This window comes from Pundamilia nyererei, unplaced genomic scaffold, assembly GCF_000239375.1.
Source record: "Pundamilia nyererei isolate P.nyererei 1_Seehausen unplaced genomic scaffold, PunNye1.0 scaffold00221, whole genome shotgun sequence".
NCBI classification, from domain to species: Eukaryota; Metazoa; Chordata; class Actinopteri; order Cichliformes; family Cichlidae; genus Pundamilia; species Pundamilia nyererei.
Window position 1 is genome coordinate 577,852 of NW_005187622.1, and position 26,704 is coordinate 604,555.

Here is a 26,704-nt window from a genome sequence, read left to right on the forward strand (position 1 = left end):
GTGTCTAATTGGCAAACTCCTAGCTCTGTTGCTGAATTGAGATCATTCTTAGGGTTTGCTAGTTACTATCGCCGCTTTGTTCCAGGTTTTGCATCCCTAGCTGCTCCGCTCCACCAGCTGGTGGCCGAACTGGCTGGGACTAAGCACAAACGCCCCTCAAAGCGTGCATTGCAGGAAGTTTGGACCGAGCAGTGTGAAAATAGCTTTCAAGAGTTGAAAGCTCGGTTGGTGCATTCCCCCGTATTGGCTTATGCTAATTTTTCACAACCTTTTATCTTGGAGGTTGATGCCAGCCACTGGGGTCTGGGGGCAGTGCTTTCACAACAGCAAGCTGATGGCAAGGTGCGTCCTATAGCTTATGCTAGTCGAGGGCTAAAGCCCACGGAACGTAACATGTCCAATTACAGCTCCATGAAACTTGAATTCCTAGCCTTGAAATGGGCTATGACTGAAAAATTCAGAGAATATTTGCTGGGTAACAGGTGTGTTGTCTATACAGACAACAACCCCTTGAGCCATCTGACTACAGCAAAGCTTGGAGCTTTGGAACAGCGCTGGGCGGCTCAGCTCTCTTCTTTTGATTTTTCAATTAAGTATCGTCCGGGTCGTACAAATGGCAATGCAGATGCTTTGTCCCGACAGTGTCAGCCATCCGATCAAACTGTGTCTTTAGAAACACTGCTTCCTGGTACTTCCCTTCCAGACTCTTTAGTCCAAACAGTTTTACCACCACAGCAAGTAATCCAATCTATGATTTCGGTTTTACCCTCTCATTCACTTGCAGACCTTGCTACTTTGCAGAGGGAGGACCCCACGATTAGTGGTTTTTTGAAGTTTTGGCGCAGAGGAACTGGCCCTACTCGCCAGGAGAGAAGAGATTTGCCAGCAGCAGTGCTGGAAATGTTGCGCCAGTGGAGGAAACTGGTAGAAAAGGAGGGCGTCCTTGATCGGCAGATCTTTCAGCCAGATGGGGGGGGAACCAGTGTGCCAATTAGTGGTCCCTCAGAGTCTCAAGAATGAGGTTTTACATGGCTTGCATAATGACCATGGTCATCAGGGAACTGACAGGACTGCAGACTTGATACGCAAGAGGTGTTATTGGCCAGGTATGTCTAAGGAGGTTCAGGATTACTGTCAGCAATGTGAACGTTGTGCGCAGGCTAAAGCAGTTTATCCCAAACCTAAAACAACCATGGGTCACCTCATGGCTGCGAGGCCCAATCAGATTCTGGCAATTGATTTCACATGCCTTGAACCCTCCGTTGATGGCCGTGAAAATGTATTGATTCTTACTGATGTGTTTTCAAAGTTCACTCAGGCCATTTCTACTAAGGATCAAAAGGCAACTACTGTGGCCAGTGTTTTGGTTTATGAGTGGTTTTATCGCTTTGGTGTTCCCTCTAGGATCCACTCCGATCAGGGGAGGAGTTTTGAAAGAGCATTAGTTCAGCAGCTATGCCAGTTATATGGTGTGGAAAAGACTCGCACCACTCCTTACCACCCACAAGGTAATGGCCAGTGTGAGCGTTTTAATCGGACTCTGCATGATCTGTTGAGAACCCTGCCCCCTGAGCAAAAGCGTCATTGGCCCATGTATTTACAGCAGCTCACCTTTTCTTACAATACCACAATCCATCAAACTACGGGTGAGTCACCCTACTTTCTTATGTTTGGCCAAGAGCCCCAGCTCCCAGTTGACTTCCTGTTAGGCAGAGTGGAGGAACCCACCCACGGCCCGGTACACACTTGGGTCCAAGAGCTTGTATTGCAGCAAATTACAAAAACAGCTGCCTTTGGGGTACGTGTTTTCTATACAATAATATGTAAGTTATTAATGAGCTGTGGAGCTCAGCAGCCCTTTGGTTTCAGAGACCCCTGAAACTCTTTCATGACTGCTGCTCTTCTAGGTGGTGAATGCATCAGCCTGTCATGTTGTTGTCACATATTATTTTGTTATATTACATCATCATTGATGCTACAAATGGGTTTACCTGAGCAGGTTAACTCTGAGGCAAAGGGAAAGGGTTCAGGAAACATACAGACACTCCACAGAGCAGATGCTTTCTCCACACAGGCACCATTGATCCACCACATTGACCTGTGTGGAGCCTTCTCTCTCCTTCCTACAGAAACAGCAGAGCCACAGGCCAGATGTTCACAAATTACAGTGACTGCCTTCGGAGTCCACACAAACAACACCGCTGGCCTCCACTCTCCCAGATGTTTTAGCTCCAGTGTTCCTGCACAGCGAATTATGTTTGTGTGATTCTTTATTTTTTAGTTTACCTTTTGATATGAGCTCATTGCAAGCTTGGACTCCTGAGAAGGACATAAGAAAAAAAACATGAATATAAAGACGGATTCTACTTGGAGAGAGCAGTTCATCCTCTGATCCTTTCATATCTGTGTGTTATGATGAGCTTGCTGTGTGTGCAGGTTGTTTGATGATCAAATCACAGAATGCTGACAGTTGATTTGTAATCCTACCTGAGCTCCACAGCAGCAGCAGCAGACGGGGATCCATGATGCTCAGCTCAGGAGAGACGAGGCAAGGACGAGGCGAGGTTTGACTCCACAGTCTGATTCTGTCATTTTTACTTTGTTTGCCTTTCCTGGTTCCTGATCAACAGGCTTCTCGTAAGTCCTCTCACAGTCCCACTGACCCCTACATTTATGGTCCTATAACCTTGCACAGGTAGAAAGTTACATACTGTTTGTTTTCCAACAGCAAATATCAACCTGCACTTTGTTTTCTTTAAAATAAACAAATCAAACTAAAGTAGTTTTGTTCAAATTTGCTGCAAAATTTCACTTGAAGGGAAGGGAAATACTGTTTGTTTATGTTTTTATTTTGCTTATTAAAATACATTTTTCACTGCAACAACAGAGTTTATTTTCTTAGACAGCAAAAGCATCTTATTACATAACAGGCAAACTGTAGAATCATGTGAATAATTAATGTCCAAAAATGCTAATTACATCAGACATAAAGATTATGGGGTTTTTGTCAGCTAAGAAATTCATTGAGACATGAGATGAGCTCTTTAGAGGTTTTCCTTTGCTTCCCGAGTTTCGTCATCTTCAGCAGCACAAACATGGAGGTCACAGTCAGCTCAGGGTCCTCCTGTGTGCTGCTTGGCTGCAGAGACATGACAGCACACTGTCAGACTGACAATCAGACCCACTGCATCACTCAACCATCACTCATGTGTTCAGTGCCCTCAAGTATAAATACACAACAGTGTGAGTAACAGGACAGAAAGACCTGTGTCATGTGATCAAACACACTAACAGGAAGCACTCCATCAAGGCAGCTCATGCTATATATTCTATATATTCATTTGGTTGTACAGTAAAAATGCAGGCTTTCCTTATTTATCTGTTAAAACCCATTTTAAAAAACTTGACTTCAATTTGAAGCATAATTACTTTAAATTATTTCTTTATTTATGTGAATCCATTCTCCTTCTCTTGATAATACTGCACTTGATCCTCTGGATTCTGTGCTTGTGTCCCATCCTCCTTAGTTAATTGCCTTTTAACTAAATATATTGCAATTGACCATAAACAAATGATACCATGGAAAAAAGGCTAAACAGCTCATACAGTCTGAAAAAACATTTTCAGCTCTGCTGCACTTTATCAGACAGTAATATGCCGTAAACAGCCACTTTAACACCCATAACAGACATTTAAGTCACACTAACTTTTTTAGTATGGAGCAAGAAACACACATAACGGTTTATATATATACAAAATGTAGTATTTCATACTGTGATATATAAAAGTGTCCATTTATGTACAAAAACACATTAAAAATGTTCAAAGGTTATCATAAAACTTGTGATGGGATGAAGCTTCAGAGCATGTGCTGAGAAATCCAGGAAATGCTTAATGAAGCACCCATTGAGGCTTGCTTCTTTACATGTGACTGACATCAGTTATGAGGTTTGAAGACTCGTTGGTTCAAATTGGTTCAAGTGCGGTTGTGATCTATGAACAATAAAATAAAGCGCAATGGACCCCTGAAAATGTACGTGTCAGTGTTCACCTTCACGATTTCTCCAAAGCCAGAGAAGTTATTACCAAAAAGAGAAAATGAGTCCAAGCACAGTGGAAAAATATTATTTCTTAAAAAACCAACACCATCATTATTCAAACATTGACTGATACACTGACAAGGTTTTTGACATTAATAGAACTCTGTTTGCATCATGCAGGCCAATGACAATTAAGGTGTTGACCAGCAGGGGGTGTGGTGTGCATATGAAGCATCGAGAAAATAACCTTTTTCTGAACCAGTTGGATGAAAAACATTAAATTCTCACAAGGTTTCATCTGGCCATCACTGCCTGAAGCTGTTATCGTGTTGAAAGGACCACTCCAATTATCCTGCCATTATACAGACTGACAGTAAACAGTGCAGAGAGCAAAAAAATAGAATGCACTGACATGCTGTCATCCTGAACAAAACGGTCCAGGTAAGGACTTGCTTTTTTTACCAAAAGACCTTTTCTTTTCCAACAAACGGACTCTGTAGTGACACTTTACAGAGAAATCATGAAAGATGCAGCAGAGTGGGAAAGCTGCCAATGTCTCGGTAGAAACACATCTGTAAAAGCACATTTACTGAAGTGTGTTTCATAAGCTGTTTACCACTCAGCAAACTTCTGATCACCTCATAGATGTCACTAATGTGCTTACCTGAGCAGGTAAGATGCAGGATGCTGTAAGTGAATCCTGATGCTGCACACGCCCTTAAATCAGATCGAGACCGAACACAGCCTTGATTGAGAAACCACGTCTGGTTGTAAAAGGAGTTATCTCTCACTTCTACAGAAACCACAGAGCTGCAGTTTAAGTGTTTGCAGAAAACAGCTGCTTCATTCAGGATCCAGTCAGAGCCGTCCACAGGTCTCCACTCTCCCAGATGTTTTATCTCCAGTCTTCCATCACAGCGACTGGCTCCTCCCTCCAACCTGATATCATCAGGCTCTGAACAGAAAGCAAAGAGTCATCAGTAACAGAATAAAGTGAGTTTGAACCACATCAAAGCTGCAGCTCCTCTTCTACCTGAGCAGGTGAGTCCAACAGCTTTGCCAGGTGAGCAGCTGTTTCTAGCTGAGCCTGAGCTTCTACAGTCCAGGAGAGCAGACTCATGGCCTCCACACTGGAACTCTTTGCTCCACACTGGAGCCTCCACTTCTCCATACAGCGCCCCCTGGAGGACCGAAGGAGGCCCACAGCCGAGCTCCCTACAGACCACCTCTGCATCCTGCTGGTCAAAGTCAGCTTCACACACTGAGGACCAGCTCTGGTTAGACTTCACCTCCAGTCTGCCTGAACACAGACTGGAACCATTCAGCAGCCTGACAGAGTCTGGAGACATCAGAGAAGATCAAACAGAGAGAGATACTCAGTACATCATAAGTCCTTCATGTTTATTTCAGATTGGTTTTGATGGTCACTTTGGATTTTGAGATTGTTCACTGAATATTTAACATTTTTGTTTAGCTGTGTAAAAAGACTAATGAAACCATCTGTGAAATAAAGGATCAGTGGTTTTTAAAACATAGGCTGACTGTAGTTTATAAAAACATCCAAAAGAAAAATTCTCACCTGACCACAATATTCTGAGACTATCCCTGCTTTTATGAAGGTAATGCTTCACTGGATGTGTCTGAAGATAGATGTCATAGAATCTGAACCCCAAAGCCCCAAAGCAAGAAATAAAAACAAAAAAAAACTCTAAATACAGTCTCAGCTGGCAACTGACAGAATAGCAAAAATAATACCAGGGCAAGGCAGGAGGAAACTGACAGAAAAAAATATGACTAGAAGAAAGCACACAGATCGACAAGCATGCAATATGAGAGATTAGGGAGGACATGACAAAGAACCAACAAAAACTGATGGAACGAAGAGGGAGGCCCTAGACAGAACCCCAGTTAACCAGTCTCTTCAGGAGCCATCCATCCCAGCACGTGCTGAGGACAAAGTCACAGAAACCCAGGAACTGCCAGAACCTTCTGCAACCCACATTGAGGAGGCCCAAGCTAAGCCAGACCACAACCCCAAGGGAGCAATCATGTCAAAACATCTGGCCATGCACCCCAGAATCATCGAGTACCCAACACCTCGGGAAAGCAGCACTGACCAAAGGAAGCACTATCTGGTCTCTGATTTCTAAACCTTGGGCGATATGTAAAGGTAAATTTAAACCACTTAAAAGACAGAGCACACTTAGCCTGCCTGCACTTCAACCTTCTAGGATTCTCAATTCAATTCAATTTTCAATTCAATTCAATTCAATTCAATTTTATTTATATAGCGCCAAATCACAACATAAGTCGCCTCAAGGCGCTTCATAGATACAGAGAAAAAAACCCAACAATCATATGACCCCCTATGAGCAAGCACTTTGGCAACAGTGGGAAGGAAAAACTCCCTTTTAACAGGAAGAAACCTCCGGCAGAACCAGGCTCAGGGAGGGGCGGCCATCTGCTGCGACCGGTTGGGGTGAGAGAAGGAAGACAGGATAAAAGACATGCTGTGGAAGAGAGACAGAGGTTAATAACAGATATGATTTAATGCAGAGAGGTCTGTTAATACATAGTGAGTGAGAAAGGTGACTGGAAAGGAAAAACTCAATGCATCATGGGAATCCCCGGCAGCCTATGTCTATTGCAGCATACCTAAGGGAGGATTCAGGGTCACCTGGTCCAGCCCTAACTATATGCTTTAGCAAAAAGGAAAGTTTTAAGCCTAATCTTAAAAGTAGAGATAGTGTCTGTCTCCCGAATCCAAACTGGAAGCTGGTTCCACAGAAGAGGGGCCTGAAAACTGAAGGCTCTCCCTCCCATTCTACTTTTAAATACTCTAGTAGACCTGCAGAGCGAGAGCGAAGTGCTCTAATAGGGTGATATGGTACTTACAAGGTCATTGAGATAAGATGGGGCCTGATTATTTAAGACCTTGTATGTGAGGAGCAGGATTTTGAATTCAATTCTGGATTTAACAGGAAGCCAATGAAGGGAAGCCAAAACAGGAGAAATATGCTCTCTCTTTCTAGTCCCTGTCAGTACTCTTGCTGCAGCGTTTTGGATTAGCTGAAGGCTTTTCAGTGAGTTTTTTGGACATCCTGATAATAATGAATTACAGTAGTCCAGCCTGGAAGTAATAAATGCATGAACTAGTTTTTCAGCGTCACTCTGAGACAGGATATTTCTAATTTTAGAGATGTTGCGCAAATGGAAGAACGCAGTCTTACATATTTGTTTAATATGTGCATTGTAGGACAGGTTTTTGTGGCCTGTCCAGACCACAAAAGGCTGTCACTAATGTGCTTACCTGAGCAGGTAAGATGCAGGATGAGTTCAGTGATTGCTGATGTTACGCACACCCTTAAATCAGGACTAGACTCAATACAATCATTTCTGAGCCACCAGGTGCCTCTGGAATTGGTTTGATTTCTCTCTTGCTTCGAAAGCACAGAACCACAGTTCAAACGTTCACAGAAAACAGCTGCTTCATTCAGGGTCCAGTCAATGGCTTTCACTGGTCTCCATTCTCCCAGATGTTTCAGTTCCAGTGTGCCTGCACAATGACTGGTTCCTCTCACCAACCTGACATGATCAACATCTAAACAGGTATCAGAAAGTGGTCACATTGAGAATGACTTTGAACCACATCGCCTGAGCTTCTACAGTCCAGGAGAGCAGACTCATGGCCTCCACACTGGAACTCTTTGCTCCACACTGGAGCCTCCACTTCTCCATACAGCGCCCCCTGGAGGACCGAAGGAGGCCCACAGCCGAGCTCCCTACAGACCACCTCTGCATCCTGCTGGTCAAAGTCAGCTTCACACACTGAGGACCAGCTCTGGTTAGACTTCACCTCCTAGACTTCACCTCCAGTCTGCCTGAACACAGACTGGAACCATTCAGCAGCCTGACAGAGTCTGGAGACATCAGAGAAGATCAAACAGAGAGATCAGAGACAGCAGAAAAAGAAAATGATTAGATTCAAATAAATGTATTTAGAGGCAAACAACTGTGATCTCAAGATGCTTTATGTTGTAAAGTAAAGATTAAATAATAATACTAAGAAAATGGTAATAGTAAGGTTAAAAAGACCTTTTATGTGAGGAGCAGGATTTTAAATTAGATTCTGGATTTAACAAGGAGCCAATGCAGGGAAATCAATATAGGAGAAATGTGCTCTGTGTGTGTGTGTCCCTGTCAGCACTCTTGCATCAGCATTTTGGATCAACTGAAGGCTTTTCGGGATTTTTATAGGACATCTTGATAAAGATGAATTACAGTAGTCCAGTCTAAAAGTAATAACTCAATTCCATTCAAATGTATTAATAAAGAACAACAGCTACATCAATGCAAATGTATGAATTAGTCTTTTCAGCAGTGCTCATAGGAGCACTGCTGAAAAGACTGTTCAGGATTTTTCTGATATTGTGCCAATGACAGAAAGCAGTCCTACATATGTGTTTAATATGTGCACTGAAGGACATATACTGGTAAAAATGACTCCAAGGTTCCTCACAGTTTACTGGAGACCAAGGTAATGCCATCAAGAGCAAGTCACTGGTTAGATACCATATTTCTAAGAATTTTCAGGGCCGAATACAATAACCTCATTTTTATCTGAATCTAGAAGCAGTAAGTTAGAGGTCATTGGTGTGTGTTATCTGGCCTCATAGATAGATAAAGTTTAGTGTCATCTACTGCCTAAGGGAAGCATCTATAAAGTAAACAGAATTGGTATTAGCACTGAGCCCTGTGGAACTCTATAATTAACCCTAGTGTTTGAAAACGACTCTCCATTTACATGAACAAATTGAAGTCTATCAGTTAGATATGATTCAAATACTGCAACAGAGAGGTTTGAAGCTTGTGCTCTAATCACTGTAATAAAATATTATGGTCATCATTAGTGAATGCTGCACTAAGGTCAAGAAGATCATTACTGCAACCCTAAAAGCCTGTTGTACAGTATGTAGCCTATTAATAAAAAAATAGGTTGATCACATTTAAGATCGAAATATTATCTATTGTTTGGACTTCTTTGAGCAGCCTTGTAGGAATGTGGTCTAAAAGACACACTATTGATTAGAGAAAGTAATTACTGAAGTTAAGTCAGAAAGATCCACTTGAGTGAAAGAGTAAATGGATATCAGTATTTTTTTAAAGTCGTTGTATATAATAACACATCTCAGTGGTGGTTATAAAAAAAATTATCTAATGGTTAAAATTTTATTTGTCAACAAATTCAAATCATTACTAGGTAAGGTCAAATGAATGGTTGGCTCAACACAGCCCTGAGTCTATGTCAACTTGGTTACAGTGCTGAAATGAAACTCAAGGTTGCTCTTATTTTCTTCAATCAGTGTAAGATAATAAGATGCTCTAGCTTTATGGGGGGCTTTTTAAAAATGAATATCTTCTAAATTCATGAAACTGAATTTCAATTTAATTAATTTCAGTCGTATTTCTATAGCACCAAATCATAGCAAAGGTTACATCAAAACACTTTTATTGTAAGGTACGGGCCTTACAGTAAAACTCTATCCAGCTTATGAGTTCACTCCTTTAAAGGGCATATTTGAGAGTTAAACCAAGAAGTCAAGCACATCTGATATGAGGCTTTCTTTTACAGAGAAACCACAATATCAGGAGTCATACACAATGAGGATGTAACACAATTACCAAGATAATCGACCTCTTTGGCAGTGGAGTTTAGGTAGCTGCTCTGTACTGTGTTAGCTTATGATATTAAAAGAAGATAACAGTGGAGGAATTAAACACCTAATCTTAGTTACAGCACTTTCAAAAAGCCAGCTACTGTAATCAAATATATTCCCCACTGCTGTATAATACATTATTCTAAATTTAGATGTTATTAGGAAATATCTATTTGCATATTTTAACTGCACTTGTCTTTTTCTTTTTTTTAAGTAGAGTTCGGAGTAAAGCTCTGATGATGGCATATATGTTGTCACTAATGATGGACTTACCTAAACAGTTAAGCTTTACAAAATACATTGAGTCATCTGATGTTGCACACTGCCTCAGAGAAGATCCATTTTGAAAACAGTCAGCAGTAATTTCCCAAGCAGATCGAACTGAAGAGCTCAAGTTTTGTTCTATGGAAACAGCAGAGCCACAATCCAGATATCCACAGAGGACTGCTGCTGTCTTCAGTGTCCAGTCAATGGCTTTCACTGGTCTCCATTCTCCCAGATGTTTCAGTTCCAGTGTGCCTGCACAATGACTGGTTCCTCTCACCAACCTGACATGATCAACATCTAAACAGGTATCAGAAAGTGGTCACATTGAGAATGACTTTGAACCACATCGAAGCTGCAGCTCCTCTTCTACCTGAGCAGGTGAGTCCAACAGCTTTGCCAGGTGAGCAGCTGTTTCTAGCTGAGCTTGAGCTTCTACAGTCCAGGAGAGCAGACTCATGGCCTCCACACTGGTACGCTTTGCTCCACACTGGAGCCTCCACTTCTCCATACAGCGCCCCCTGGAGGACCGAAGGAGGCCCACAGCCGAGCTCCCTACAGACCACCTCTGCATCCTGCTGGTCAAAGTCAGCTTCACACACTGAGGACCAGCTCTGGTCAGACTTCACCTCCAGTCTGCCTGAACACAGACTGGAACCATTCAGCAGCCTGACAGAGTCTGGAGACATCAGAGAAGATCAAACAGAGAGATCAGAGACAGCAGACACACAAGAAAAAGATGGCAGCAAACAACTATTCACTGATTCAAAGATGAGACTGTTTGTCCATTTATTGGTGGGACAGTATTATGCTGTTATATCAGGATGAGCTGGTAGAAACAACAGCAGAGAAAAGTGGGTTATTAGAGACCCAGAGATTAGTGAAACAGAGTATCAGCCCATGTGGTCTTATGTACACATTCTCTATAACAGTGGACTAGAATCACTGTAAATCAACACTCACTACCTGCAATCTGCAAAGCATAGTGACCCATTAAATACTGAGCAAAATGATTCATACTCAGAGAGTCAGCCTTCTTTGCAAAATTCTCAACTGACCACAATATTCTCCAACCATACCAGCTTTCATGAAAGTAATGCTTCACTGGGTGTGCTCGAAGATTAATGTCATGGAACCATTGTGTCGCAAGCAGAATCTGAACCCCAAAGCAGGACACCCAAAACAGGAAATAAACTAAAACACAGTCTTAGCTGGCAACTGACAAAATGGCAAAAATAATACCTAATACCACGGCAAGGCAGGATCAAACTGACAGAAAAAGTAGGACTAGAGGAAAGCGCACAGATGGACGAACACGCAATATGAGGAATCATTTAGGACATCAGAAAGAACCAAAAAAAAAATGACAGAATACATATACAAGGTGATGAGAGCAAACTGGAAGACAGCTGAGCTGAATCTAATAGAGGAAGGGGAAATAAAACAACACAACATACATGAAACAGTAAATGACTAACACCAGGACCAGGACTAAGATATACTAACATGACTGAACTAAACAGAGATCACAAAGACAGGAGATAGTGTCTTGATTTGCTGTGTGGCAGGGACCACAAAATAAAGCTTAAAAAGAGTGACATTTTTTGTGTGTCAGGTAATTTCAAATTCAGTGTTTCTATCAGCTCAACAAACATTAGCAAACACACAAACTGTTTGTGTGCAGTTTTTCTCACAATGTGTTGCTAGCTAAAGGTCCAGCTGCTGTATTTCACAGGGAGAGAACAGAAAGAGAACTAACTTCACTCAGAGATGGAGAGAGATAAGAAAGACAGGACAGGAGAGGAAAAAGAGAGGTTAGATTTAAAGGGAATGACTACTCATTTAAAGCTTACATGAAGTCCTCATGTTTTTAAATGAGATATGGGGTCTGTACATGTGACATTATTTTTTTTATATATTGTCAAATATGCAAATCAAACTGAGACAAACTAACTATGCTATTTAAAGGCTGCATGAAAATCCACTGCAGGTTAGTGCAGGATAAACAGGTTATTTTGCTGCACTGTGATGGATTTAAAGAAAACAGTGTGTGACTGGTGCACAGTGGCTGTGGTTTCATGGTCAGTGGTAGGTTACATCAAGTGTAGCAGAGATGAATTTGAAGTTAAACTGATGATGCTGAGATTCATTCACTGAATTCCACCTTTATACCACTTTATAAAGTCTAATATAAAGACAGCATAAACAGTGTACTGTCAGTGTAGAAGATCAAAATCAGCAAGGACAACTCATGAAACATCTGCTGACATCTGGTTGAATATAGCAGTATACCATAGAGCAACAGTATCTCAGATCAGCTGATCACAGCCTGTATATTAAGAAAACCTACTGGAGCTCTCAATAAAAGTTATTGTGAGCTGTGATTCTTTTTCCCACACTGAGCCAACTACAACTGATTTTAGGATTCCCCCACCTGCTGAATCAGTTTGTAACTGTTTCCAAACTCATTTCCCTGTTTAGAGACAAAGCCACACTCTACGTAGTCAACAGAACATAGAGCTATTTTTTTTATATTTTCATCTTGTTCTCTGCACATGTTCTGCTTAAATGACTCAAGTTGAGTTCATTACTTATAGATAAAATGTACACTGAAATAAAGTATGTATTTACATCTGCTAATGTTAGCTTATTATTACTAGAAATGTCCACCAAATAATTACCTTTTGCCACCTCTGCTGGTGATCAACTTACCTGAACACTGAAGTTTTGCTATGACAGATGAGTCATCTGATTTTGCACACTGCCTCAGAGAAGATCCATCCTGAACACAGTCAGCTGAGATTCCCCACGTTAATCTATGTGAAGACTTGTGGTTTTGTTCTATGGAAATAATAGAGCCACAATCCAGATGTGCACAGACAACTGCGGCTGTCTGTGGCATCCTATCATAGATTTCCACTGGTCTCCATTCTCCCAGATGTTTCAGCTCCAGTGTACCAGCACACTGATTGGATCCTCCCACCAACCTGAAAACATCATTATCTGAACAGAAAGCAGAGAGTCATCAGTAAAAGAAAAAAGTGAGTTTGAACCACATCAAAGCTGCAGCTCCTCTTCTACCTGAGCAGGTGAGTCCAACAGCTTTGCCAGGTGAGCAGCTGTTTCTAGGTGAGCCTGAGCTTCTACAGTCCAGGAGAGCAGACTCATGGCCTCCACACTGGAACTCTTTGCTCCACACTGGAGCCTCCACTTCTCCATACAGCGCCCCCTGGAGGACCGAAGGAGGCCCACAGCCGAGCTCCCTACAGACCACCTCTGCATCCTGCTGGTCAAAGTCAGCTTCACACACTGAGGACCAGCTCTGGTCAGACTTCACCTCCAGTCTGCCTGAACACAGACTGGAACCATTCAGCAGCCTGACAGAGTCTGGAGACATCAGAGAAGATCAAACAGAGAGATCAGAGACAGCAGACACACAAGAAAAAGATGGCAGCAAACAACTATTCACTGGTTCAAAGATGAAACTGTTTGTCTATTTATTGTATAGTATAATACCGTTAAAATGGTAAATGGCCTGTATTTGTATAGCGCTTTACTTAGTCCCTAAGGACCCCAAAGCACTTTACACTACATTCAGTCACCCACCCTTTCACACACACTGGTGATGGCAAGCTACATTGTAGCCACAGCCACCCTGGGGTGCACTGACACTGGCGCCACCGGCCCCTCTAACCCCCACCAGTAGGCACCGGGTGAAGTGTCTTGCACAAGGACACAACGACCGAAACTGTCCGAGCCGGGGCTCAAACCGGCAACCTTCTGATTACAAGACGAACTGCCAACTCTTGAGCCACGATTGCTCCTGTTATATCAGGATTGGCTGGTTGAGCAGCAGCAGAGAAATGAGGGTTATAAGACCCTAGATTAACGAAACCAATGCCAGTTGTTCCTGGCACTAGTCTGTTATGTTCTTATGTACACATTCTCTAAATCAGTCAACTAGAATCACTGTAAATCAACACTCACTACCTGCAATCTGCAAACTATAGTGACGCCACTAATCTAAAACACAAAACATGTTTACCTCAATTTGTTGTTCTGAGAGACAAATATGCACTGCTACATAAAAAAGCGTAATAATTTCCACCTGATGAAATGTAAAGAAAAGCATCTGAGGGTGAAGCCACTTTGGAAGGTTGACAGTTTGTAAACTAAAACTGGGCTCTGGCTTCACTAAACAAGTTCGTGTATGTTGCTTCCTCTGATACTATAGACGAGGTTAAAAAGTAAATAAATTAGCTCAGTAGAACAAAATGTTTTTAACATAAACCTGAAGAAAAAGGAAGAAGTGGGTAAAAGACCATTACCAAGTACCACAGATTCAGCTTAACAAGAGAAACTCACTACAAATAGTGAAAATTGGTGAGTGAAATGGTAAAAAAAAAATAGTCTTTAAGTGTTAGTGTATGACAATGATGCATGTAAACATTTTTGTAAATATCTATGATCATTGGTGTGTATGAAATGTCTTTTTCTGTCCTCTGTTATGAATTAGGAACTTCTATACATATATTTTCCACTCAAACAACTAATGTAGAGTGATGGTTCAGTATTTTCAAATTAAATGATGTGATTTTGAAACAAATCTCTGATTGAGGGACTCTTTTCACCTCACAAGTGTGAAGAGATTTTGTTCTACATAAGCTGCCCTCTACTGTGTTGCGCTATCAAACCTACCATTTGAAGCAGACAAGTAAGTACACAACACCATGACCTCATCTCCCATTGGGTTATGTCTATTTGAGTCCTCTCTGTGCTACTGAACTCTATGTTCCCAAAGCTGGACAGTGAGACAGCGGTTCACTCCATGCAACACAACGACCTACGTCAAGAAATCCAGAGATGCCCCGAGACAGTACTCCTCAGGGCCGTAGAGAAAACTAAATGTTTGGGAGACTAACACCAGATTTCAGCTTCAAACTTCAGACCTTAGATCAGAAAATGTGGTTATGTTCTAGGACATTCCATTACAATATAACTCAAAGAAGCTCTGTCTCAGGATCACTGGACCTTTTGAAATTGAGAATCTTGAGTTAATTCTGCCTGTGATCTCATACTCCCCAAAACATTGAAGATACTCAATGAATGTATCCTATGTATCCCAGCTTAAGCAAGTCTACAGTGGTGTCCTGTGCTCTGTACATTCAGTCAGGAGACTATCAGGGTAAGACCCTCCAGTATCTTGTGAACTAGGAGAAGTACAGACTGTAGCATTGCCAACTTGCTTTGTATATATTTCAAACTTTCAATTGTTTCTTAATTAAGGCTCAATTATTTTTTTTATGTTTTTGAATATTATATCTGTTTAGAAAAGGAAAATTGAAAATTCGAAAACTGTTTCAAAAGTTTCCCAGATTTCTTTGTGCAAACTGTTAAGAATGAGTCCCAGGGTGTAGCAATACATGAGTGAGGAGAGACTGAACTGAAACTCAAGCTAAGAAATAGGAAGCCCAGAAAGTTATAGCACTGAAGAAGGGACTCTTTAGTTTGACTCCCGAGAACACTGAACATCTCTTCTGCCATGATTCAGTTCAATTCAGTTGCATCTAGATCTACATCTATCACTACAACAGGCCAGGAGTCCATCTGTTGGGGATGAGGGGAGGAAGAGAAAACAAAGATATGCTGTGGAACAGAGCCAGTCACGATTGGTGGATAGTTTGCTTCTCTTCCAGCTATCACATATTATATCGTGTATACTGTCACAAATAATTTTACCTGAGCAGGTTACATCAAAAATGGACGTAGAAAACGAAGCTGATGCACAGTATTGCAGAGTAGATCCAAGCTGAATACACGTATCACTGATGCTCCACACAGATCTGCTTGATGCACCCGTCCTTTTTCCTAAAGAAACAACATAACCACAGTCCAGCTGTTCACACACAACAGTAGCTGTTTTCCGGGTCCACTCAATGGCTTCCACTGTTCTCCATTCTCCCAGATATTTCAGCTCCAGTGTTCCTGTACAGTGGGTGGCTCCTCCCACCAACCTGACATCCTCACCGTCTGGAAAAAAAATCAGAGTGTCATCAGTGAAAGAGTAAAGTGAGTTTGAACCACATCAAAGCTGCAGCTCCTCTTCTACCTGAGCAGGTGAGTCCAACAGCTTTGCCAGGTGAGCAGCTGTTTCTAGCTGAGCCTGAGCTTCTACAGTCCAGGAGAGCAGACTCATGGCCTCCACACTGGAACTCTTTGCTCCACACTGGAGCCTCCACTTCTCCATACAGCGCCCCCTGGAGGACCGAAGGAGGCCCACAGCAAAGCTCCCTACAGACCACCTCTGCATCCTGCTGGTCAAAGTCAGCTTCACACACTGAGGACCAGCTCTGGTCAGACTTCACCTCCAGTCTGCCTGAACACAGACTGGAACCATTCAGCAGCCTGACAGAGTCTGGAGACATCAGAGAAGATCAAACAGAGAGATCAGAGACAGCAGACACACAAGAAAAAGATGGCAGCAAACAACTATCCACTGATTTAAATTCAGGATCGGGGGTCTGACACACTACCTGTCTACAAGAAACTGGAAACTGTTTGGTTTGTTCTGCACAGACTTGGACCGGGCTGGGTTTAGTCAAGTAGACAACAGCATCAAGAAAGACAAAAAAAGAGGCCCTATGAAAATGTTCTTCTTTACCAGCGGTCCAGGTGAGATCAGCAGAGATGTTGGAAACGATAACTAGTAATGTCTTCATGAATTAGTTTGGAAATACAATTTTAAACATTAGAGAAAAAAAATCATAATCATCTCAGATATGTACAGCTACTTCCAGTACCACTGATGCCACTGACACTGAGTCTTTTTCTTCAATTGATCTTTCTGAGTTAACTTCAGGTCTTTTAAACCCCATTCCTACAAGACTGCTCAAAGAAGTCCTATGGCCCACAGGTCTCTAAGCTGGCAGTAGTTAAACGATTACTTGAAAATCCATCTCTTGACCCAGTGGATTTAGGTAATTATAGGCCAATCTCCAACCTTCCTTCCTTCTTAAAAACTCTTGAAAGGAATGGCTTATTTGAAGAGTTTCAGTCAGGTTTCAGAGCTCATCACCGCACAGAAACAGCTTTAGTGAAGGTTACAAATGATCTTCTTATGGCCTCTGACAGTGGACTCATCTCTGTGCTTGTCCTGCTAGACCTCAGTACAGCGTTCGATACTGTCGACCAGAGGTGTGGACTCGAGTCACATGACTTGGACTCGAGTCATTAATTTTATGACTTTAGACTTGACTTGAAAAAATGTTCTAAGACTTGTGACTTGACTTGGACTTTTACACCAATGACCTGGGACATGAATTGGACTTGAACCGGTTTACTTGAAAAGACTTGATATTTCACCCCAAATATAAAATTTTACATGCATATTATATAGAGATTGAAAATGTGACGTCATTCAGGGGTAAAACCGCAAAGGATTCTGGGAACTCGTAGCAAGAGGTAGTAGCTCACGCAGGCTTTCAATTGAAATCAGTCACACAGCGATAAAAAGAAACACAAAAATGTCAAGAAGCTGTTGTATTATTAACTGCAATAGCCGGTCGCATGACAGCCACGGGAAGCCGACGGGTAAAGAGATCGGTTGTTATCGGATTACGTCGTTAAAGAGAAATTGTTCGAGCCATGTTTCCGAAGTAACAAAGACGCGACGGATGGCCTGGATTGCAGCCATTCAAAGATCAAATATAACGTCCCAGAACACTCCAGCTCACAGGTTAGTCTGCTCCAAGCATTTACACAAAGGTCAGTCTGCTGTAGTAGTTAATACGTCATTTTTCTTAACATAATTGGTGATATAGGTTACAAGCAAGTCTGGCGCTGAACAGAAATTGTCGCGCTATGCTCCTTTGTTTATTGTGCATAAATAGTGAATTGTCCCGACACAATATTGCGTTTCGCTTCTGTTATTATGGTACATTGACAAAAACATATACTTTTATTCACAGGATAAAACAGTTGTTTTGTATCACTAATTGTCCAGTACGATTACAGCATACAGTATTATTGTCACTGCTACATTTCTGTGATGCTACCAGAAATTATTTCCACTGCTAATTAATTACCGTTGAGCTCAAAGGTCCTATTAATAAACGGTTAACGAATGTGTATTTATGACGACGATTTGTGAGACTGGTAAACTTATGATACGTACGATGGTCTTTACTTTCTACACGGTGCATTTCAAGGTCCTGCACCCATCCGTCGGTAAACTGTACCTGGGCTTGTTGCAGTGACCGGAAGTTACTAAACTTCATGAGTGTATGCACTCACTCCAAGAACCGTATGATTATAAATATGCATATAAATATGCTACGATGAGATAGCTGACTTCATCTAACTAGCAAATGTTGTCCAGGCTACGTTGGTGATGCAGTTTTTTTTAATGTGTATGATATTTTTGTCATGCGATTTTAAAGCCGGTCCTACAACCGCATCCAAGAATAACATGCAGCTTATCTCAGAACTGTCGGTGAAAATTATTCTTGGAGCTAGGTTTAATTGAGCTGCATTTTAAAGAGGTGCAATTTCACAATTTGTGTATATTTTCTAAGTTCACTATTTTGTCATGTGTTATCCTAATAATATCCTATTATCCTATTTTACAGGTACTTCACAGCAGTGGTTTGAATCATATCTATCTAATAGACTCCAATTTGTTCATGTAAATGGAGAGTCCTCTTCACACACTAAGGTTAATTATGGAGTTCCACAGGGTTCAGTGCTTGGACCGATTCTGTTTACATTATACTACTACTTTGGCTCTTGGTGGAGGCGGACACATCTCTCACCCTCTCCCTCCCTTATCTTCCCTGCTTGGCTTCTATGTCTTGTCTAACTCTAACCCTCAGAGAGTCTCTCAGTCTTGTTTTCTAAAACCAAAAAAATTATGGATTTGATCAACTGGTCCCTTAACAAAGTTGACACTCTACTCTTGATGAGAAGCTTGGGCTCGGGAGAGCCCTGATTGTCCTCCAGAGACATTTGCTGCCGGATACTCGATGGTCGGATGTGTCATGTGCCTGGCGACACTCTCAGTGAAGGACACTGAACGACGTCTGCCATTCAGAACCATGATAACAGACTACTGGCTGATCGAAGCTGGCTCGGACCTGACTAATTGAAGAACAAAGAAAGCGGTTACAGCTGTTCAAATCCCCCACTAGGCTGGCTGAAATAATTGATGATGGTGTTACAAAATAAATATGTATTCTTAGTGCTTGTTTTCTGATTATATTGTTTTATGTATTTTAACAATAAAGGCTTGTAAAGCAAGGCCAGTTTTGACTCACAAACTAAGTGCTTAGCCAGACTGAAAAACAGGAAGTTCAGTCTGAGACATATTAATAAATACAGGAAACCAGACAGAAAGAGGAACTAGTAACATATAAGGAGTTGTTTGTATCGAGGCTGTATGTTATGTGTAAAGGACCAAAATAACACCTATATGAGACACATTTTTAGCTTCTAATGTTAGAGATCCTGCCACTGGCTTTGGGCTGTGCAGGGCTTTCCCTCTTCCAGAAGATGATTGAATAAAGAATTATAAATGTTTTGACCACTCTGAGTCGGGTTTTCTCTGTTCTATCATGGGGATCAAAGAATCGGGTTTAATAATGGGTAAGCCGTGAGTACTCAGACTGAACTGAGTACTCAGCTTCTCTACAATCTTCCCATATGGCGTTAAATAAACACATGGTTTCATTGACCAGATTGATGGCATTGTACATTTTGAAACCCGTGAACCCCTTCCTACCTGGGATAAACAGATTGTAGAGAAGCTCACGGCTTTGCAATTGGAAATAGATAGACCCGGTGACCAGTGATGGACATTAAGAACAACTGCAAAATTGGTGCACTCAAACAATCATCTCCCTCACTCATGCAGCTCCGGAACAACAAATTCTTGTCCCTGATAACGGGACTATGTTTAGTCTCTTTCAAGTACACCTGCATTGGCTGAAGACTGTTGACTTTTGCTTAACCGGGTGAAGGACACTCTCTCTCAAGTTGAACACAGGATACACACACATACACCTCGGATGCTTGCCCCTCGTCCGACACGCATCTCTGCACTGGAACGCGTAGAGTTGCCGCCATGTGATGCTGCTGTCTGCATTGGCTTACTCTAACCCTGCTCACCCACCCCTGTTGCTTGTCACGTGTTTTCAGGGTGTTACGGTGTGAAGATTCATGTGCTTTTGTGCTGAGGAGTTTTTGTTTTCTGTTCTCATACTGATCCCCTATCAGGAGCTCAGTCTGAGTAGAGTTCTTTGGCAGCTCTGTTCATCTCTGCTCCCGTCAGCTTTACTCAGCTGCCTGCCCTCCTGCTACAGTTATTGCTCTTCACAGATTCCTTGCTCCTGAAACCCAGCAGCCTTACCCGGACCACCTACCTCCCCCCTGCCATTTCTCCGCCTTCAAAGATGTACTGAGACTCCTGGGTGCATTCCCTGAAGCCCATGCCTTTTCTCCATGCCCCTGAGTTAAAGCATTCCTGATGAAGATTTAGTTTCTCACATATTCAGTGTCATTGTGTTTTTCCCTGGTCATAGTTTCACTAGTTTTTAGCCTCACTGATCTTGTAGACCTTAGTTCATAGTTCACTGTCTAGTTGATTTTGCAATTTCATGTCTTCTAAATAAAATCTTGTTCATCACACTTTCTCGTGTGAGTCCTGCTTCTGAGTCCTTCTGTCTGTCAGCCTCGGCCGTGACACTGTCTGTGACACATTATGAGCTCTTTTGTTTTTAAGGATGTTCAGATTATTTTCTGAGCACCAGTGGGACAAGTTCTCTACCTCCACGCTGTATACTGTCCCATCTCCATCAGAAATTAGCCCGACCACAGTGGTGTCATCAGCATACTGGTCTATAACGTTGGGTGGGTGGGTTGGTGTACAGTCATAGGTGTACAGGGCTTACAGCAGGGGTGTCAAACTCAAATACCCAGTGGGCCAAAATTCAAAACTGGAACAAGGTCGCGGGCTAACATCAATATTTATTGTAAAAAAAAATCTTCCTCCAGATTTAAGAATGAATCTCTTCTTATGGACTCAAACAAGTTTTGCTGAAAAACTGAATATGGAACAAGCAAAGTTTAATACTAAACAATATATATATTAGCTGTATAATACCAGTAGGCCAGCTCTAATAATAATTTAGTATTGGCTTTGCGGGCCAAATGTAATTAGGCTGCGGACCAAATCTGGCCCGCGGGCCAGAGTTTGACACCTACGGCTTACAGTAAGGGACTGAGAATGCAGCCCTGTGGGGATCCAGTGCTGAGTGACAATTGAGGGGAGATTAAGATGGCTTTGATCAAGGACCAGGTGGCAGGGGGACCTGAAGGTGGTCCAGTTTGGTGGTGAGGATGTCAGGGTTTATGGTGGTGAACATTTAGCTGTAGTCCATCCTCACATAGCTCTTCTTGTTCTTCAGATGGTTCAGTGCTCTGTGAAGGATGATGGTGATGGCATCCTCCATGCTCAATAAGCAAACTGGTGGGAGTCAAGGGAGGGGGGTAGACATTCTCTGATTTGTTGAGACACTATCTGCTATCCACTATCCGTGTGCTGTACAATCCCATAGTAGATTACAATGTCATTAAACTAGTTATTAAACTTCTCATCGCCGTGTCTGGAAAGTGTGAATAAAGTTCATTGTGGTATCTGGGACTCAACAGGTGCAATGATGTCACTGTGCAGTTAAGAAATCTTTTACAGAGGGGATCTACATACACTCTTCCTAAACCTCTGAAATCCTTACCACAGCTATGGGAACTCATGATGTCATTGTAGAAGGTTAATGGTGTTTACTGGTCTTTCAAATTCATTAGATCCAAAGCCTAATTTTATCTCATGATGGATATAAACACATAATATCACTTCAAGATGGTGGAAGATAGGAGAACAGCAATCTCAAATTCAAATTCAAATTCAAATTTTATTTGTCACACACACACAACCATACACAGTATGACATGGGGGTGAAATGCTTGTAGCTGTACAATGCCCGACCATTAAATGACAGAAGAAAAGTTTTACAATATTTACAATTTACTACAAAAATTTACAAATTAACTTAGGAATTTACAGTAAAGAATGTGCAAATAGCAGAAGAGATTATAAAGATAAGGATTATAAATTATAGGAATTATAGGATTATAGGAAATGTGTGGTGGTGCGTGTGGTGACGTGTGTGAGAGTCCAGTCCTACACCTGGTTCAGGGCCCGAATAGCCTGGGGGAAGAAGCTCCTCCTCATTCTCTCTGTTTTGGCCTTAAGGGAGCGGAAGCGCTTCCCGGACCTCAACAGTGAGAAGAGTCCATTGTTGGGATGGAATAGGTTATTGTCATTGGCCATTTTACTTCTTTTCACCGACTAACTAGTCTGACACTGTTTGTTGTAGACAGACTGTTCATACTAATAACCAGCTCCATTATGTGTTACAAGCCTATATTTCATAATTTTGTATCTTTGCTGAAATAGTCCACTTTTTCTAATAGTAGAAACCCAATCATTTTGAATGGGGAGCAATGCCTCTCTCTCAGCTGTGGATTAGTGGCAGAGTTACCACTCACTCTCCTCAGCCTTGTGTGGTGAAGGTTGTGAGTTTAAATGCAGCATGAAGTTTTTTTTTCAACATCACATTTAGTCTATATTGCATCTTTACACTTCAACACACTTGTCAAAAATATTGTTTTCCTCCTCATAATCTCAGAAAGAAAACAAAAGGATTCCTACTACAGAGGGACAGCCTTACTGCGACAATGGAAATGTCCCTGATTTTCTCCATAAATACACAGACTAGTTGTCACATATTATGAAAAGATGATAGCAAACATGGGTTTACCTGAACAGGTTATGTCAAAGATGCTGGTAGGTGGCAGTTCCCAAGACACTGCACATTGCCCCAGAGGAGATCGAGACAGAAGACAGTCCCGACTGATCCACCACGTCGTTGGTCTACTCGAGGCATCCTCTCTTCTTCCAACAGAAACAGGAAAGCCACAGTCCAGATGTTCACAGACAACAGCTGCTTCCTTCCGGGTCCATGAATCGCCCTTCACTGCTCTCCACTCTCCCTGATGTTTCAGCTCCAGTATTCCTGCACAGCGACTGGCTCCTCCCACAAGCCTGAAATCATCAGACTCTGAATAGAAAAGGAATTTATGTCTGAAAATATTAAAATCAAACTTGGTAAATTCTGCTCCAGCAATTCTTTAAATCTCTTTTTTCTTCTTCTTACCTGTTGACTTCTCTTCAGCCTGGGCTCCTGAGGAGGACATGAGAGAAAACTCATGAACATAAAGAGCAATTCTGAGTGGAGATCAGTCGAGGACAGAACAAACATGCCAGTAAACTTTATGTTTTGTCAGTGTGCATCTGAATTAAGGATCTGAAAACACAGCTCACTGTACAAATGAAAACACCACAATTAATGATTTTTGAAAATCAACAAAAGAAAAAATGTTCTTTGCCACATTTATTGAACACCCACAAACGTGCAGGTTCAACAAAAACAAAGAAAGCAAGAAGCGTGTCCAGCATGTCTGCCTTCAGCACAGAGGCCGACAGAGACAACTTCTCCTTCTGTTGTTATATAATACTGATATTCTTACTTTTAATTGTATCTGACGTTAATTTTATGCACCAATTATTCAGCAAGTTGTGTCCAAATCCTTCAACAAAAAAAGTTACATGCTTAAAAGTGTCACACATTTTTACCTTGTACAACATGTGAGTGTATAAGACTGCTTAACAGTTACACAGTTTTTAGTGAAGTCTTTGGAAGCAGAGATCAGTCTTCATGAAGAAAGTACAAAGTCAAAATTTGTGGTAACCCTACAGAATCAATCATCAACTACAAAGCACACGAGAGTTATCTCGACAGAGTTATAGTCATGGTCAATGTGTAGTATCAGAAGCAGTTAACATCATGATGTATTTCAAATCCAGGCAGCACATAATGTCAGTCACTGTAGTCAATCATTATTCTCTCAGAGCAAAGCTTCATGTACACGTTAGAATCAACCATTAATCTGAGAAAATCATCATTCCCAGCATCGGCGTAGTCGAGTTTATGTTTAATCATTCAGTGCAGAATCAGAAGACCCACATACGTATCAGCAAGGTGACAAGTAGGGACTTTTATCCTTTGGCTGCTCAGTTCAAACAAGCAGAGACAAAGGCTCCTTCAGCTCTGCACCACTTTCATCAGGTCACCACACTGTTCTCTTTTCTGCCGCCTGGTATCACCAATTCAACTCAGTCTTCTTAATCAACGTGCTTTAGACGGTGACCACAAAGCAAGAGGTCAGTGTGCTCATAGCTGCTGTCTGCCACGTTCTCTGTGAGCCTGCAGGGCCCTCTGGATACTCCAGCTGATACCCAGCATGTTATGTGTATTGTGTCATGTCATGTCATGTCATGTCGTGTGTGTGTGTGATCAGGTTCTTTAATGGTCCAGTCAACTCAGTGAATACTAACTGGGTATTTTTAAAGTACAGTCCTACCTGAGCTCCACAGCAGCAGCAGCAACAGCAGCAGATCATGATGATGATCCATGATCCATGTACACAGACGTCTCTGATGGTCTTCTGTGCTGTGCTCAGTATTTATCTGTAGGGAGAGGCAGGACTTGAGTCCACTGTGTCTAATTTTGTCATTTCATCTTCAAATCTATTGACCTCATTTGAACCCATTCATATTCCCGGCTGTGTTCAGCAGACTTCCCGTAAGTCCTCTGACATTCCCATTTATGGTCATGTAACGTAGTACAAGAAGAACAAGGTTAAATACTGACTGTTTTCCTACAGTAAATATTAACCTGCACTTTGTTCTTAAAATAAATGAACTGAACTTCAGGGTGTTTTTTTCTTTCTGTGTAAAGTGATCCTTTGACCTTTCAGCATGGTTATCCACACTCAGACTCATGCCCCCTGGCCCGTTTGCTTAAAAAGTGTGATGTAAAGACAAAAATAATCAATTTGAGATAATCCATTTTTATTTTTTATTTTTTTTACATGGATCTTGTCATCCAGCTCATTGTCACGTCATCTATGGCAGATGTATGGAGTGTGGACCCAGATGCAGGAATACAATGACTAAACTAACAAAACCTAAGCAGGGAGGAAACTAAAAACAAGTAAAAATAAACTAAACACCTGAAACTTGAAACACAGAACCTGGTGGTCACTAACCACTGGCTTTCATGTTTCATGCAAGTGGTGTGTATGAAGATCCTAGATCCCTTCCTGTCAGGCAGCTTTTGCAATCAGAACTGTGATCTGAATGAGTGGTGCTGCCACACAAGAAGAGCTACATAGAATCTCTATCGGTTCCTCCTCTTATAGCTGGTTATTTATTCATTTCTATTTGTGCTACTTCCATTATTACCTTATATCTGGTACACTATGTCTAAGGCAAGCCAGGCAAGAGAATAAAAAAGAGGATTGATTACATCATATTACATTACATTATATTATATTATATATTAGAGACATCAACAAAAACTCCACAGAGCTCTTTAGGTCATTTTTTACAATTTAAGTTCACATTGTTGACAAACACAACCAGCTCAAACACACAGTCATTTTTCTGTTACTGCTACACTCAAACATCTGCAGTGAGATATGTTGTAGTTATTATTTGGAAATGGACGTCATTAAGGGGATACATCCTGTTGGAAATCTTTGATCTTAAATAAAATTAGCTTTGTTTTATTGAAATTATGATAAATTAATCAATACAATATTTGAAAAAATAGAGTTTAAAATTTAGAACAATTTTACAGTATTTTTGTTAAAAGCTGGTGTTAGTAAATACTTCATCCAGTCATATTCATTGATAAATATCTCAAGGCGAATTGCAGCCGTGTTTTTGATACGATCACTTGCAGGCACAAACATTCCTCCAAACAAATGATCTGTCTGTATGAACTTTATTAGATGATAATGACAAGTTGTTCCATTTAATTGGCTCATTACAAAAAGCAGAGCAAATTATTTTCATGCACATCAAAGAAAACTTGATACAGAACAGGAAAAGTGTGTAATCATTGGTTGAGCATTAGTGCAGAAATTGCAATCCGCATCACTGTCATGCAACACCGAGTAGCTTTGGACATTGTTCTTGCAGAGAAAGGAGGTCTCTGTGTACTGTTCAACAAGACATATTGCACCTACATACCTGACAACATACACTCATTAAACATGACAAAACCTTTAAATGTTCTGAAACAACTGAGAGACGCTCAGCAACAGGACTACGAGACCAATGAACAAGGCTGGTGGGACTGGTTGCTCAGCGGCTCCTGGAAATCTTTGCTGATTAAAGGCCTGTTGGCCCTATGTACTATGATGTTTCTATTTTGCATTTTTATTGCTTGCATTATTCCTTGTTTGAAACGCATGGTGATGAGTATGTTTAACCAGACTTTAGGAAACTTTGTCTTGATCCAGAGGGATATGGAGGATCCCTATCGCCAATATGATATGCTAAATATGGAGGACAGAGTGGAGAATCTCTATGATAGTCTTCACAGAGCTGATGTTTAGATACTTCACTGAATGACATGCAAGTTGAAAATGTGATTTAACAAGTGACTATGCATTGATTTAAACCTGTGAAATATATTAACAACAGGAGGGAAATGTTAGAGA

The 26,704-nt window shown here is 41.4% G+C and overlaps 1 protein-coding gene across 1 annotated transcript; it reads right to left on the bottom strand.

Moving 5' to 3' along the window:
- Positions 1–2,949: 2,949 nt before the first annotated feature.
- On the bottom strand, positions 2,950–24,614 carry LOC102206335 (scavenger receptor cysteine-rich type 1 protein M130-like). The gene is made up of 12 exons (XM_013914751.1): positions 24,557–24,614; positions 23,290–23,316; positions 22,894–23,193; positions 16,131–16,436; positions 15,761–16,051; positions 13,103–13,408; positions 10,395–10,700; positions 10,031–10,321; positions 7,911–7,960; positions 5,074–5,329; positions 4,705–4,995; positions 2,950–3,139 (listed from the first exon to the last, which is right to left on the bottom strand). Exons 1-12 carry the CDS (start codon positions 24,606–24,608, stop codon positions 3,114–3,116), a joined length of 2,502 nt encoding a protein of 833 aa, XP_013770205.1. The 5' UTR covers positions 24,609–24,614; the 3' UTR covers positions 2,950–3,113.
- Between the last annotated feature and the right edge of the window lie 2,090 nt (positions 24,615–26,704).

What these genes read in the sequence shown, in the direction of transcription:
- LOC102206335 (XM_013914751.1), bottom strand. Translation starts at nt 24,608, where the DNA reads ATGGATCATCATCATGATCTGCTGCTGTTGCTGCTGCTGCTGTGGAGC. An exon ending in TTTTGATGTAACCTGCTCAG is followed by an intron (nt 13,409 to 15,760) that starts GTAAAATTATTT and finishes TGATGTCTCCAG; the next exon opens with ACTCTGTCAGGCTGCTGAAT. An exon ending in CCTGCATCTTACCTGCTCAG is followed by an intron (nt 3,140 to 4,704) that starts GTAAGCACATTA and finishes ATGTCTCTGCAG; the next exon opens with CCAAGCAGCACACAGGAGGA.